Here is an 11,493-nt window from a genome sequence, read left to right on the forward strand (position 1 = left end):
ATAACACGAAGCTAGCATGTCATCATAAGCAACACATAAAGTGACCAAGATATGAAAGGGAAAAAAGGAATCAGAGGAATGGGCTGACAAGGCTTTTTGAAACCCCTTTAAGCCTTGTTGTTCTTAGGCATAATACAGATGACAAATGCATAGGTACTCCTAATTTTGTTTTGATTCTTACGCTAATTGCATTATATACTTTTACTCTCCTTTAACTTTCAGTTTGCTTCATAGTGCACCGTGAAGAAAGAAAAGATGCAAGATAATGCAAGTGAATTTGATTTACTGCAGGAAAAAAGGAATGTCCTGCGAGTTTTGTCTGTGGGCACACTCCTGCAGCTCGAAGCGTGCATCTGCGGTGCATTCGAGCCACGTTTCACCGTCTGCCTGCCTGCAGTGGGAAGGGGCCTACAACTTCTGACGAAAACTGGTAACGTTTAAGTCATTAATGGCTCTTCCTGAGGTGTTATACGGAATGTGCTTTTTGTGCACTTATCCATCCTCAATGCCAGTGTCGTTGTGGCATTACAGAAAAAAGTGAAAATAGCCGCGCTCAGAATTAGGAAAGTTCCTATTTGAGGCAGTGTGGAAAGTGCGACAAGAGGAGGTTGTGGAATATTTTTGCAGAATATTGATAAAGGCACAAATGGTCCCCTAGGCTATGCTATTAACTGCATCAAGCTTACTTATTAAAAAAAAAAAGAAAATGAAACAGTGACACAGGAAATAATGTCGCAGGATTGTTTAAAAATAATCTAAGTGAACAAATGGAAACGTAGCATTCAGCTGCATTACCTACTTGCTACTTTTAGAAGTGTTTTCTTTTTGTGTTCTTGTCTGATTTACTCACTGCTTCTATGAATTCAATTTCCCTATTGCATATTTGTTCACCTGCTGCCTAGGCTTCCAGTGGGCTGAGGCCTTGTGGAAGGGGGAGGTAGGAGGGCTGGTGGTGTACAGTGATCTGGAAAGTAGAGTTCCCTGGTGAATGAGGCCTCTGAAGGGTGGTGGTGGGCGGGGATGGGGAGGATGACCAATGGTGGTGGTGCATAGATGGGCTGCACCCTATCTAGTGGGGTGAGGTGGGGCAGGGTGCTGGTGGGTGTGCTGCCGCTCCCTAGGGTTCTGCCAACCAGATCGGCATTTTGGTGATGGACAGTAGCACTGCTTCTGCAGTAAAATGAAACCTTTATGTCTTCTGTGCGCATTTGGTTTGTTGTATTTGGTAATCTTGTAACGGTTACATCATTAATGTCTAATTTGGTCTTTGACAACAAATACGAATCGGTTTGTGGGTTTTAACGCCCCAAATCGGCTCGGGCTATGAGGAACACCATTTTGAAGGGCTCTGAAAATTTCGGCCACCTTGGGAAGAACCCCAGGTGGTCGTTCCTCATAGCCCTCAGAGCCTTAGCGTTCCTCATGGCCCGAGTTACTTTGGGACATTAAATGCCATAAATCGATTAGTATCTTTTGCTAATTTTATTCTGGTGCTGTTTCCTATGGTCAGTATACATATTTATGTAGGACCAGCGTAACTGTTAGCACAGAACACAGGACAAGAACGACTTGGACGCAGACACCACTGCGCTTGTGTCCGCGTTTACTTTGCGTCATGTCTCAGCATTTGCATTGAACCCATTATAGATACATGCAACTATTTATAGATATGTGCCACTGTTGTTAAAAGAAACCTGGAGGGGACACTTAACCTCCACCTTAAGGGTATCATGTGATAGTGTTAATCAGGTAATGCCTCTATCCGTGGAATTTGTCATCCTCAACTTTACGTTCATTGTTCTCTGGGAGCCCTCATGCAACCCCTGGCACAGTAGTGCAGCAGTTAAGCTATGCGCAACTGCCCACCGATGCAGGTGCTGCTACGAGTGGGGCTCGAGATCCAGCTTTCTCTTCCCGAGCATTATCTTGCGACCAATTAATAATTGAACTGCCATCTGCCACGCTGGGCAATTTTCTCACAATCCGGTAAGGACGCTGTGATGACACCACCAGGTCACTTGACCTAGCTGGCTCATTTAGGCTGCTTCTCCGAGGATTTTTCAATTACTACGCCACCGCCGCTGCCAGATTTTTTGCAGAATGAAAGTTTAACGTTATCGCTTTGATATGCAGCCAAAAGGGTCTCTTTTTAAGCTATGTAGTGTGGCTCTTGTTTAACTTCTTGAAGATCTGTGCTCCGGACCACTTATATCAAGACCTGCTGTCCCCTTGGAAAGATTCGGAACGCCCATGAGGCAAAACAAGTTACGGGCATGCACCAGAAACAAGCCAGGTAGTCTGTATATTTTGTACAAATTGTGTAGCAAGTAGCTCAGCCTCAACCTCAGTCATGGTTCTAATACTGTGGGGAGGTTTTGTGTGGCATTGGGTTTTGTGAGGTTTTTCAAAGCAAGGTTGTGCTCCAACCGATATGTTTTTCATACTGTGGTCCACGACACCTTGTAACCCTTCGCCCTGAACCTCGCCACGTGATTCAGGCAAAAGGTATAAAAATCTTGCTGGCTGCCTTTCTATTCAGTGGCTTCTTCAGCTCAAGTTAGTACAGCTGAGCTGGCCATCTTGCATCTCTTGTGGAAGAAACAGCACGAAAAATAATTACAGAAATGGGATGTTCTGGATATGTAGGACCCGCCTCGGTGATGGCCTTGTAGTATCGCCAGTAGCATGCAGAACCTAGCGATGTTACTGAGTAAGCCAGCACGGCCTGGCCCGAATCGAACGCTTGGCCTAGATTCCCAGATGTTCCACTGGTGCTTTAAGCTGTGTGCTGGTAAGCGTGTGGAAGGTAAGCCGAGTGCTGTTTTGCACATTACAATTTATCGGATCATAGCAAGTGTTGTGTGGAGACCACATAACAAATCTCGTTTGTGAATTTGTGTTGCTATGTGTTGGACCCTTGCCGCGCAGGGTCCTCCCACGCTGGACACGGCTGTTACATGGCTTCCCTACAGGGACCAGAGGGGAGCCGCCATCATAGCCGCACACTTCGGCCCGCAGCAGCGACGGTTTTCCGAGACTTAGGAGCCATGTCGCTGAATTTTTGACCCTAAATCGCTGCATGGCGATGGCGTATTGTGCTGCCATGCACGTTACTTTTGTACGTCTTGGCAAATTTCGTATTTCTTTGTAGTTTGTTTACCGTAACATTGATTGCGTGCTAAAATATTGTGTTCTGTGTGTGATTATTACTTAGCCGTGCACTAAAGCCTGTGGTGGGCAGGCTCGATGCAAAACAATTTTTGTGCAGTTGGCCAAAACCTTAATCAACAGCATTGAATCTCAAGAGGACACACGTGCTGCATCCACTGGTGAAATAAGAGCTGATTGACTGGTGAAGCAATGCGGAAATTTTTTTTCCCGCTAATCGACATGTCCGGAACTTTTGTCTATAACTTTATATTGGGAAATTAGCCGCCCAAACCTTGTATTCAGTTCCTTGTACGCAGTTTGTAGTACCTGATGTATTTGAATGCGTTAGCATTTGAAGCCCCACCATGAAAAAAGTGTCCGGCGTTGTCCGGCGGCATTGTGGGTTGTACACTTGACTGTCGCGACCTGGCTGGTGGAAAGAGCCACATGTCACTACCTTCCACCTGCCATGGTTGTCGTGGGAAAATGGGTAGGGGAAAGGAACCCTCTGCACTTGAAAGTTAGAAGAAGTAAGTCCAGAAGGTGGCTACCATGGGAAGGACAAAAAAAATTGATACGAACTAGTAATGACTATAATAGGTCAGCAAGATTAAAAATGACAAACCACTGAACAAAGAGTGCGGCGAAGTTGCTCAGCAGTTTGAAAGCAAAGTACTAAAAAAATATACAAAAACATAGTCGAATTAAAGAAAAGCAAGGCGCATACCCAATGCTAGCGCACTGCCACCGCGTAATGATGAATAAGCGTGTCCATAATATTTAGTGTCGGGCTTATTGGTATTCCTTCAGAGCTAGGGGGAAGCACCTGTTTATATCTCCGTTAGATGAGAGCGTGTCTGAGTGTGATTTGCCAAGTAACTGTGAAGTCCAACGTGGAGCATCTTCAGTTTCGCTGCACTTGATTGACGCCAAAAAGCATTGCAGTGACGCATTGTGCTTTCAGTTGTCCATGCATCAGAGGCCTCACTATGTTCTCAAAGGGAAAAATATTTTCTTAGTCTGCTGGATTAGCAATCCCCATAGATTGCTGGGGAGTTGAAGACAATCTTGGGAGGACAACTCCGTTCTTTTGGGCCAGATGTAACTCTTCTAAAAGAGCCCAACGTTCCCAACGGTTGCATTGATGATAGTGGGCTTGTGCAATGATTCGTTGATGTTATCATGCCTGCAGGTTTGTGGCAGCATCACCATTATAGAGTGAGTAGCAGCAATGTGCTGCACCATTCTGAAACCAGGAATGTAAACCCACAAGGATAGTGAAGTATAAGAAATTAGGGTGGTGGGCAGAATACAGGAAACTGATGCTCAAATAAATTGTCAGTAAAACAATAATAGCTGTAAGGAGCTGTTGCTGACTGGCACTTGAATGAGGATAAGCCAATTTTTAAAATGGCCTTGCACCAGGGCCTAGACCAGAAACTGAAAAAAAGGCTTAATTCAAGGGGCCGTAATAATAAAAGTTGACTTCGTGGCAAACCTTTCAAGCTGTAGAAGGTTAACCGGAGTGAGTTTTGGTATACATGTCCAATGCTCTTGTACAATAGTTCTGAATATTGAAAAATTGTTAAATGCTGTTATGGAAAAATTCAAAATAATGGTTCAGTCTTCGGATGTGTAACAAAATCTTTCTTTTGGCGTGTTTTCATCGATCGCATTGAATACTGCAAAAGAAAATTCAAGACTGCCGTTGGGTGGTCGGCAGATGTTTTTTGATCGGGAGTCTGGATTCCTACATTATAAGAATAAATTGCGTTCGTAAACTTTTTCCTCACATAAGCGCTCTTGTCCAGAATTGTTGGGCATGGATCCATTGACAGATTTTTAAAGCCTGCTGTGAAGTATAACGGTTGTGGACGATTTTTGGGAGGAAACATTTTGAACTTATGAATCTCACCTTAACGCCCTTGTTTATGAACCTCACCCTTAACGCTCTTGCTCATGTAAGCGGGTAGATTGTCTTGAGGGCTGTGCCTGCTTGACCCCTCTAATAATCGCGTGGAATATGCATGGTATAAGCAAGTTTATTGACGTAGTCGCCGCTCTCACCTTTCATGCGCCTAGCTGCAAGCAGTGCGGTTACCGCGTAAACGCGTGTAAGGGTCGCACCCGTGTATGGGGCGCACTCCGTTTTCCCCAAGGAAATATTACCAAAAATATCCTTGTAAAGGCCGCACCCAAGCTTTCCGTGACCTTCGAAATGCACGCGCCGTGGCCTCTGCGATCAGCTCCGGCTGCGAGCAGCGGGGCGCATGATCGCGGAGGCTACGCATGCGCAAATGAGCATCCATGTACCGCCCACGGATGGCGCCCGAGGCGGCCGCTTATCACGGGAGCTATCCATATCGGCATCAGTATCACTAGCTCCATTGTGGCTCTCAGAGGCACGGGACTTTGTGGGCGCACCCGCCGCGGTGGCTCAGTGGTTAGGGCGCTCGACTACTGATCCGGAGTTCCCGGGTTCGAACCCGACCGCTGTGGCTGCGTTTTTATGGAGGAAAAGCGCTAAGGCACCCGTGTGCTGTGCGATGTCAGTGCGCGTTAAAGATCCCCAGGTGGTCGAAATTATACCTGAAGCCTCCACTACGGCACTTCTTCTTCCTTCTTTCACTCCCTCCTTTATCCCTTCCCTTACGGCGCGGTTCAGGTGTCCAACGATATATATACAGATACTGCGCCATTTCCTTTCCCCAAAAACCAATTATTATTATTATTTTAAGTGGGCGCAAGTGAAGCCACCGGAAGCTGGATGGCATGTCCCGGAAGTTCGGTGTCTGCTGTGTATTTCAATGCAAAAAGTCGCGTCTTTCACCCTCCCGTCCTCAGTTTTTCGCATTGTTTTCGTGTAACGTCTACTGTAATATCAAAGGAATAAGCAAGCTGAACGTGATAAATGTGAGCATTGTTTGGGGAACATTGTAATTTCAGAGGAACCGAAGTGAACAGGCATGCATGTCTCACCATGCCGCGGTAAAGGGATACGTGCATTAAACACTATTTTCTGACCTGGTTCTTGTCTTCCGAGCGTAATTAGGACTAGTAGTGGAATGAAGATGAGCCTAGGTCATCTTAAAAACAAATTTTCGTGTAGCAAAGGAAAGGCAATGGCGCGGAAATCCTGACACTCGAAGAGCCACCCGTTATACAGCTGCCGCTGGTTCAATTTCGGGTTAGTGGCGGACGATGTCTCTTCTCATCGAGGACATGTGATGTTTATCGCTTTAGTGTGCCATTTACCTTCCATACGTGCTTTTAATCTAACTCTATAGCACAGCCACATTTCATCTACACAACACGAGAGAAACGACTGACGAGAAAGACGAATGCAGCAGCGCATGTAACAAGCGCTGTTAGAAGTCAACTGCACCAAGCAACGCGAATAAAAGCCCAATCAGGCATAATCTGCGACAGTACGAAACAGTACTTGATACGCTCTGTCGAAAAAGCAGTACCATATACACTTTGGACGCGCTAATGTGAATCAGCAGAACACCGACGGCAGCTCACTAGATTGTGGCCCCGCCCTAGCTCGTAGTGGTTCGGTCTCAACTTAATTCGGTAAAATGGTCACTGCAAAGTCGGCTGCCTAATGAAGGTTTCCACCTATTCTTAAATTTATCCCCCATTGATGGCATAACTTGGGCTTAGAGCGCGACAACGTGCATCACAACAAAGAGCAGAGTTGGAGACGCTAGCGCTACAGGACGACTCAGTTGAGCAGACGAGGCTCCGTACGTGCTGTGTGCAGCGACGTTCTGTCGTCTGCTAGTGTCGTCCCATAGCGATGCAATGGACCCTTATTTTTGAAACGTCTTTCCCGAGGATTTTGCTGCTCTCCTCATGCAGTTGACGGCGCAACAGGTAGGCATTGTCACGAAGAAAGACGAGAACGTCGAAAAGACAAAATGCTAAGCGGAAACGAAAACAAACTGAAAAACCGTGCTGAGGTCAGATTTCGTGCACTGCCAAAGGCTGACTTCCGGGACATGCCGACCAACTTCCGGTGGCTCACTTCGAGCGCCCGATGCGGCATCCAGCCCCCTAGTGGAGATCAGTGGTATCAAGGCCATTCGAGCGTTTTTGGCGTTTTGTTGTGATTAGCGCGAAGTTTAAATTCTGCCGACTTGAATGACGTGGTGGTGGTGGTGTGCTACAACTTCATTGCCACAAAATGGAAGGGATTAGTTGGGGCTGGGGCGAGTTCAGGGTGGCGTCCAGTCGGGGGCGACCTCTTGAGATCGCGTGATAAGGGCCAGCTGCGTTCTTTTTCTTGAACTGGCCAAGACCTTGTCCCATTCCTCCGCCGAGATAGCTGGCAAGTTTCGTCGGAAGGGGTTTTCTAGCGCATTCCCATAATATATGGCCTTGGGTGGCGTGCGTCCCGTCACCGCAGTTGGGACATGCAGGGTCATATTCACCGTTTGTGATTGAACATAATCGGTAGGGGCTAAGAATGGCCTTTGTTTGTAGGCGTCTGAGTGCCGTGGCTTGCGCCCTGTCCAAGTCGGGGTGAGGGGCGGGATACGTGCATCTTAGCTCTCCGCGTACGAGCGAGGCGCCTCCGCGGTGGCGCCCGTTCCCGAGAGGTCTCCCGTCCCCCGGTTGGTTGGTCGGGCTAGACGGTCGACCCCCTCGTTTCCGGAGTTACCCGCGTGAGCCGGAACCCATACGAGATTCATGTTGGGATCAAGAGTTCGGTTGCACAGAAGTCGCACTGCGAGCGCGCTTACCGAGTTTTTGGCGAAATTTTGAATGGCGCTCTTAGAGTCGCTCAGAATAGTTTTGGTGCGGGGATCCGCGATGGCCAGTGTGATAGCTACTTCCTCTGCCTTGCGTGAAAGGTTGTAGTGGTAACTGTTAGCGAAGGCTGACTTTGAAGTGGCCATACATGCCACGTATGTTCCGCCTTTGATGTGTTGAGCTGCATCTGCATACACTGCTCGTGGTTCGCTCTCGTACTGTTTCTCAAGGGCCTTCGCCCTTGCTTTCCTGCGGGTGTCGTGTCTGCCTAGCAGCATGTTCTTGGCTGCTGCATGCTTTAACAACTAGTCTAATAGCAACGTCGACAGATAAATGTGATGTTGCACATACCTCCTCAACGGGGTGGATGTGGAGTTTGTCGAGAATGACGCGTCCCGCAACGGTGCGCGACAAGCGGGTCACTTGTGCCGTCTTATGGGCTTCGATTAGCTCAGCGAGCGTGTTAAAAATTCCCAACTGCAGCAGCCGATCGCCAACTTGAATGGCGTAGACCACCACTCAGCCTGCCGCCAGAGCATCAAGATCCACCCGAACCTGCGGTTTTCTTCAAAGTTTGATATGCCCAAGCATCTCCTCACCATGTCACTCAGGCAGAAAGAAATCGTCTGAGTTTGCGAGCTATGCACGCAAAACTACAAAGTATAGGTGGTGCATGCCCAAACTACGGCGGACATTGCGTCACGGCGAAGTTTCATCACGTGAATTTGGACTTCCGGGTCGTTCCTGCGGTTTCGTTTGTATAGGCGTTGCTTGCAGACGTGCGGTTTCGACCTTTTTTTCCTTAATACCAACGCTCACATCGCTGTAAAAAGGGTTTTTTGCGCTGCCTCAAACTGCACCAACTTCACTGCAACGGAATGCAACATGTTCCGAGTGCCATCAAGTAGTGAACGGCGAAAACAGTACGCCGTTGCGATCCGCTGGCAGACTGCCTGCTACGAGCTCCATGGACAACTCTTGGCATTGCTTCGAGCATTTCGTTGGTGGTATTAAACGTTCCATAGCGTTGTGGCAGTTTTGGAATTTGGTTAAGTAGGCTGTGTTCTCTCCTTTAGGAGCACCAATTTCTCGGACAACTTCCCCACGTCCGTTCTCGCATGACGGCGGTAGAACCGCGCGGTCGTAGGTGTGCAGATATGTGCTATTCGGCCTCCGTCACTACAGCTCGACAAGATGTTAAAGGACAGAACGATTTATTCCTCAGACATTGTGCTGCATGCGAGTTGCTGGAATTGATAGCTAACACTTCAGGCCTATGCGATCGCAACCATCAGCTGCTGAAACGGCGACACCGGCCACGTGCACGGCGGGGTCCCGTTGCCTGACATTGCTGGTCGCAGTATATGTTTACGAGCACTTTCAGTATTTATAAATTGTTATATGAGAATATATTTGCTAACTTCATGCCCAAAAAGAAACATATTTTCACCAGCAGACCAGTCGACATGTGCACACAGCAGGTATGGAAGAATTATACGCGAGCTGTTATGTTAAAGACCGACAAACTGATCACATTACAAAGTGAGAAGAATTATTCACCACCATTTTTTTCATACTCCCCCAGTAGCACAAGGTGGCGGGCCCATGCGGGCCCGACATGGGCAATGAGGGCTGGTGGCTGCCCGCAATAAACCTACATGGGTCCCTCGTGGGCTCAATGCTGGCAAAAAAGTTTTGGGTTGCCCATTTTATGCCTGAGTGGGCCCCTCGTCAGCTACGCATGGGCTTAAAAAGAGCGGCCAGCCCACCTGGGTCCCACCACAGATACATGCGGGCAACAGTGCGGGCTCTATCATGGCGAAGTGTGGGCAGCCCCTCTTGGGGCTGCCCCTGCAGCGCCTTGAGGGAACCACGGTGGTTTTGTGTGGGCAGAGAGATAGTATTCCCGCCTTCGCCCTACATGGGTCCTGTGTGGAAAATACTGGGGCTAAACTTTGGGCTGCACAGCGGCGAAGCGTTGTAGGCATGCACTTTGGGCTGCCTGAGCAACGCCTACATTGGTCCCGCATGGGCTAGGCGTGGGCACATTTGTCATTTCCGCATATTCCCCGCGCCTCTATCCTAAACAGGGTATGAAAGGGCTAAGTATGGGCTGTATGCATGCCACCACAGATACATGCGGGCAACAGTGCGGGCTCTATCATGGTTCAGTGTGGGCAGCCCCTCTTGGGGCTGCCCGTGCAGCGCCTTGAGGGAGCCACGGTGGTTTTGTGTGGGCAGAGAGATAGTATTCCCGCCTTCGGCCTACATGGGTCCTGTGTGGAAAATACAGGGGCTAAACTTTGGGCTGCACAGCGGCGAAGCGTTGTAGGCATGCAGTTTGGGCTGTCTGAGCAACGCCTACGTTGGTCCCGCATGGGCTAGGCGTGGGCACGTTTGTCATTTCCGCATCTTCCCCGCCTTTATCCTAACCAGGGTATGAAAGGGCTAAGCATGGGCTGCATGCAGTTCGTGTGCATAAAATATGGGGTTACATAATGGTGAAGTGCGGGCAAACCCAATAGAGGCGGCCCCTGCAGCACTCTCAAGGATCCAAGGAGGCTAGCTGCGTGTGGGCAAACATACAATATTCCCGCCTACAGCCTACAAAGGCACTGCGTAGAAAATACGTGGACGGCGCATGGGCCTATATCAGCCATTCCCACACATTCCCTACATATCTGGTAGAAAAGGGCTATGTGTGGACTAGGCAGTGGCAAAATGTGTGTGCGTGAACCTGGGCTATACGACGGTGAATTGCGGGCAACCGCGATGGGGGCTTGCCGTGCATCACTCTGACGACACTGTGTGTGGAAGCAGGAGTATATTTCAGCCTGTAGCCTTCGTAAGTCCTGCGTCGATTATTCTGGTGTTTGCGGTGCAGAAACATCACGCGTAATGTTACCGATCGTTGCCCGGCGACACCTATGGACATGTAGTTCACTTACATTAGCCTGGCTGCATATCCTACATTACATGTAAAAGGGCTGCATGGGTACCACAGCGATGGAGCATGGGTGCATGGGTGAAGTGCAGGCATATATATATATATATATATATATATATATATATATATATATATATATATATATATATATATATATATATGCTGAGTATATGGGCTGCCACTCAGCACGTTGATGAAGCCAGACGAATGTGGGCAAATAGCTTGCATTCCCGCCTTCAAGCTAAATATATTCTGCATAGAATATGCAATTAAGCATGTAATTTAAGTTATATGCGCTTCAAAATGGCAAAGCTTATAGGTAGACGAATTCCGGCTGCCAGCAATAACTGAGGCGGTGCCCTCTTCCGACCTATACCCTGGTACAAATGGTTCTTGTTAGTTTTGTTAGAGGTCATTTGATAATTTGAACTTTTTATGGTCCCTTGGTGTTCAATTTAATGAGATTTTGCAGTAATACACATTTTGTTGAAATCTACAATAGCCCCTTTGAGATTAACCTTTTTTTTTTTTTTTTGAAGTTGAGTAAAGCAGACTTGTTCTGCAGATCATATCTTTGTAGCATAAGGCGAAATGTGGTTTACGAGAAACTTAGTGCTGTGCTAAAAAATATGCAGTGA

General features: G+C 47.9%; 1 protein-coding gene across 7 annotated transcripts in view; it reads left to right on the forward strand.

The window, feature by feature from the left end:
- The window catches only part of LOC144115169 (uncharacterized), a 41,753-nt gene extending 36,806 nt beyond the window's left edge, over nt 1-4,947 (forward strand). For 6 of the 7 annotated variants that reach the window (XM_077649377.1, XM_077649376.1, XM_077649374.1 and 3 more), the window contains 2 exons: nt 292-430; nt 2,929-4,947. In XM_077649377.1, the coding sequence (XP_077505503.1) occupies nt 292-421 (130 nt within the window). In that variant the 3' untranslated portion in view covers nt 422-430; nt 2,929-4,947. Of the gene's footprint in view, nt 1-222; nt 431-2,928 lie in introns of those variants that run through there. The other variant, XM_077649373.1, reaches the window with a different exon arrangement.
- Nucleotides 4,948-11,493: the final 6,546 nt, after the last annotated feature.

The sequence above is a fragment of the Amblyomma americanum genome, chromosome 1 (assembly GCF_052857255.1).
Source record: "Amblyomma americanum isolate KBUSLIRL-KWMA chromosome 1, ASM5285725v1, whole genome shotgun sequence".
Taxonomy (NCBI): Eukaryota; Metazoa; Arthropoda; class Arachnida; order Ixodida; family Ixodidae; genus Amblyomma; species Amblyomma americanum.